The sequence below is a fragment of the Rhagoletis pomonella genome, unplaced genomic scaffold (assembly GCF_013731165.1).
Source record: "Rhagoletis pomonella isolate Grant_MI unplaced genomic scaffold, Rhpom_1.0 Rhpom_scaffold_00003, whole genome shotgun sequence".
In the NCBI taxonomy this organism is placed as follows: domain Eukaryota; kingdom Metazoa; phylum Arthropoda; class Insecta; order Diptera; family Tephritidae; genus Rhagoletis; species Rhagoletis pomonella.
The window spans coordinates 19687461-19692242 of record NW_023458557.1 but is presented as its reverse complement, the minus strand read 5'-3'; the positions used below and the strand labels follow the sequence as shown (position 1 = coordinate 19692242).

Sequence of the window (4782 nt, the reverse complement as noted above, 5' to 3'; positions counted from 1 at the left end):
TTAGTAAATGTCACTATTCTTCTTATGCGAGAGTTTTCAGTATTGTTCCAACATCTTACTGCATCTCAAACTCGCCGCTAAAGATAAAAAGTGAATGTAAAGACCTGGGCGTCTATTTTGACTCCAACTTCAACTTCACAACTCACATAAATTATATTGTTTCTAAATCGTTCGCTATTTTGGCCTTTATTCGTCGAAACTGTTCTTCGTTTTCTGATCCCTATACTCTCAAATTGTTGTACTCGTCCTTAGTTCGGTCCAGGTTAGAATACGCGGTATTCGTTTGGAGACCGTTTCATGCAGTCCATGTTAATAGATTAGAGTCTGTTCAGCGAGCTTTTGTGCGCTTTACTTTGCGCTCGATGAATTTTGTAGATCCCATTCCGTCCTATCGCTCTCGTTTCTTACTAATAAACCTCATGTCCTTAGAGTCTAGGCTTGCTATGTTGTCGATGTGTTTTGTCTTTGATATCTGTGCGGGATCAATAGATTGTCCGTACCTGCTCATGAAAATTAATTTTAATGTTCCCTCACGCATTCTCCGCTGTAATGAATTGTTTTTCGTGGGTATAGCTAAAACTGTCTATGGGATGAATGCTCCTTTTAGGAGGACGCTAGCACAGTTTAATGCGTATTCTTCTTCCTTAGACTTTGATTTCTCATACTCTAAGTCTACTTTTAAGAATCTACTTGTAAGGCTCTTGTCATAAGGTCTTTGTATTTAACTATCATATAGTCTGTAAACATCCTGTTTGTTGTTGATTAATAATAAATAAATAAATTAAAAGCCAATATGGAAACTTTCAATCGCTTAACCGACTCGGTCATAGAGTTTGAAATAGACTTCATGAGTACACCCACTAATGAGCATTCAATACAGTCGCTAAGAATTCCGCTAACTGATCTGAAAGCTATGTGGGATAAAGCCAAGGCTCTATTTGACGAGCTTCTAACAACCGAGTCACTTCCTGCAAAAGATCTGAGTGCAATAAAAAAAGGAAAACTAGCTACTCAGCTTTCTTGCGCGGCATGTCGAAATAAGCGATCTGTGTGATAGGTTAGATAAAATAGAAAAAGAAAACGAGGACATGTCAATTCTTTCAAACAACATACATCTCCCACCCTGCGACACAGATGTATTCAACGGTGATTACCTTACATGGCCAACTTTTCGTGACATGTTCACGGCAATTTATATTTTGAATAAACGGCTTACACCAGTAGAGAAGCTATATCACCTTAGACAGAAAACGCAGGGTGAGGTCAAGGAGATTATTAGCAAATGTCCCTTAACTAATGAAGGCTTTAACACAGCCTGGAAGCATCTCTGTGATAGGTACGAAAACAAGAGAATCCTGGTCAATACGCAATTGAAGATTCTCTTCAATTTGAAGGCGGTCGAAACTGAATGTGGGACATCGATCAAATGGTTGCAAAGGGATATCAACAATTGCATATCTGCCTTAGAAAGCCATCAGATCGATATTTCAAATTGGGACCCAATAATAACGTACTTATGTTCTACAAAACTGCCTGAGGTGACACTTTCGCTGTGGGAACAATCGGTAGAAAATAAAACTGACATTTCCAGGTGGACAGATATGGACCGATTCCTTTCAAATAGGTTCCAAACGCTAGAATCAGTCTCAGGTTTAAGAGGAATCACGGCTTCAAAACCACCAAAGGTTCCGAACTATAAGCATTCCTCTGAACCTTCGCATAAGAGACTTGGTGCTTTTCAAACAAGTGTCGCTAAATATATGTGCAAAATGTGCCAGAGTAACGAACATAAGATGCATCTGTGTCCAAGGTTTCGCAAATTATCCGTAGACGACAGGGTTGCTTTCGTAAAAGACAATAATTGTTGTTTGTCAATGTTATTGTGGCTTGTTAACATTTTATTTATTTATTTTATTTATTTTTGTTGTTTGAACTGTCTCGCCTTTGGACACTTGATATCGAAATGCACTAGTTCGTTCAATTGCGTCACCTGCCATTCTCGACATCACCCTCTCTTACACGTTCAAACAGCACCTCCAGAGGCAACAAATAGGAATGACATTTCTGAACTTTTGGATACTTCAGCGTCCACTTCCAGACAGGCTCAAATGCGCCGCGATTCTACAAAAGGCAAAAGCAAAACGGTTAACAAGGTAAAAACACATCATGCTACACAAGCAAAGGTGTATTATTGGGTACAGCTTGTGTAGACATTCATTTTAATGGCACGAATTTCTTAGCGAGAGCACTAATTGATTCGGGCTCTGAGTATTCTTTCATTACGGAAAGGCTTAGACGCAGAATTAACCTGCCGACTAAGAAAATGCATGCCCAAGTTTCGAGCATCAACAATACGGTTTCTGCGCAGGTAAAAGAATCGTGCTCAGTTCAACTTAGGTCACCCATTGATCCACTGATTTCGATAGAAGCGATGATGTTAGTTTTACCAAGACTTACTGGAAATTTGCCAACGTTCCACATCAGCGCACTCACGCAGCAAGCTCTTCCAGATCTTGTCTTGACGGATAAAAGGTTCTTCATAAACGAGCAAGTCGATCTTGTTCTAGGTGGAGACATCTATCCCCAAATAATTTTAGGCGGTATTCGAAAGAATGTTCTAAGTACGCTATTAGCTCAAGAGACAGTATTCGGTTGGATACTGACGGGTCGGGCAGACTCAGATAATCCGACTACTAATCGCGTATCGTTCTTCAATGAAGTGGCCCTGGATAAACAACTCAGCACTTTCTGGGAGTTAGAAGACATCCCGGAAGACAGGATAATGACAGCGGAGGAAAAGCAATGCGAGGAGCTCTACAAACGAACGACAATGCGGAACCAAGATGGAAGATACATCGTGTCTCTTCCATTTAAAGACGATTTCCCATCTAAAGACACTGTGGTGTAGTTAAAAGAATTTTATTTTTATAAAATTTTAATTTTATGTTTAATGTATTTTAAGATTCAAAGAAGAAAAAATTCTGAAGTATCAAAAATTTTCTTTTTGATTTTCATTAATTGAAAAAGAACTTAATTCAATAATTTCAAAAATAACAAAGTACAAAAATGAACAAAGTACAATAGTAAATAGTATTAACCCTACAATACTCCCCCTTCCAGAGAGTTATTATTATACAAATTGAAAGTAACTTGTTACTTTTTAGTCATTGTTGAAAGTATATGATTGTTAGTGTTATGTGGTTGTGTTATTTCAACTATTGCTGGCTTTAGTCTGTCAATCGAAATAATTTTAATTTCATTATTCACATCTACCTTAAAAAATTGTTTGTCTTTTTCAATAACTCCGTAAGGCCCTTCATAAGGATGTTGAAGAGAATGCTTGTTAATAATACGAATAAAAGCAAATTTGCAAGTTTGTAAATCTTTTGGAACATAAATTCCTCAATCGGTATTTTTGTGATGTTTTAAATTTGAATTAAAGTTTTTAAAACGTTCCCGTAAACTTCCTAAAATTTCGGCGGAAGTAACATTTTCTGTAGTTGACACAACAAGTTCTCCAGGTAGACACAAATTTTGGCCAAAAAGCATTTCAGCTGGAGTGGCTGCAACATCTTCTTTGTACATTGAACGCAAACCAAGAAGAATAATCGGTAGCTAATCGTAACAATCTCTAGTTCCATTCCTAGCCAAAATTGAAGTTTTCAATTGTCTATGCAATCGTTCCACAATACCATTACTTTGAGGATGATAGGAAGAAGTTGTGATATGATGACTTTCAAGTAATTTAGTAAGTTCCGAAAATAATTTGGACGTAAATTGAGTACCCTGATCCGTCGTGATTTCTAAAGGCACACCGAAACGCGAAACATATTCATTAAAATATTTATTTGCAGCTGTCTGTGCAGAGATATCCTTTAAAGCATATGCTTCCGGCCAACGAGTAAATTTATCCAGAATTGTTAAAATGTAGCAGTAACCTCTTGAAACAGGAAGCGGTCTAACAATGTCTAAATGTATATGTTCAAATCTGATCTTTGGAATTGGAATTATGCTCACAGGAGATTTTGTGTGACGATAAACTTTAGATTTCTGGCAACTTATACATCCTTTTGACCACGTATTTATCTCCTTGTTCATACAAGGCCAATAATACTTCTTCACACTGTCCTGCGCAAATTATTTGGAACGAAAAGTCTAGGACTTTCTCCTGACACTTCACACCAAATATTAAAATTTAGAACAGGAATTTTAATTAAATTAAGATTTTGAAATGTTTGTCCAGAAATAAGTTTATCAAGTTCACTGTCCTGTTGCTGTTCACTCTGTAAAATTTTGAAATTAAGTTCTGAATTTTTAATCGCATCTACTTCAAACGCACGAGATAACGTGTCAGCTACAATGTTGGCCTGTCCTTTTGTATATATCACTAGTAAACTGTGCAATAAACTCAAGATGTCTTGTTTGTCTTGGACTACGTTCAGTTTTGGAATTTAGAGCAAAAATCAAGGGTTTGTGGTCAGTAAAAACCGTAAACTGTCTTCCTTCTAATAAATACCGAAAATGTTTAATATTCAAATAAATTGCTAAAAGTTCCCTGTCAAAAGCACTATAGTTCATTTCTGCTGGAGAGAGTTTCTTTAAAAAAAAGAACGCAAGTGGTTCAGACTTATTATTGAAATGCTGCTGTATGACACCACCAATTGCCGTATTGGATGCATCTACCGTTAAAGACAATTTTGAATCTTTGCTAAAGTGATTTAGCAAAATCTTAGATGCAAACTTCTCTGCATTAAGCATTCAAAAGCGTTAATGGATTTGTCA

General features: G+C 36.9%; 1 protein-coding gene across 1 annotated transcript; it reads left to right on the top strand.

Moving 5' to 3' along the window:
• The first annotated feature begins 2323 nt into the window (after positions 1-2323).
• Positions 2324-2908, top strand: LOC118736080. The gene has a single exon (XM_036466183.1). It carries the CDS (start codon positions 2324-2326, stop codon positions 2906-2908), a length of 585 nt encoding a protein of 194 aa, XP_036322076.1.
• Positions 2909-4782: the final 1874 nt, after the last annotated feature.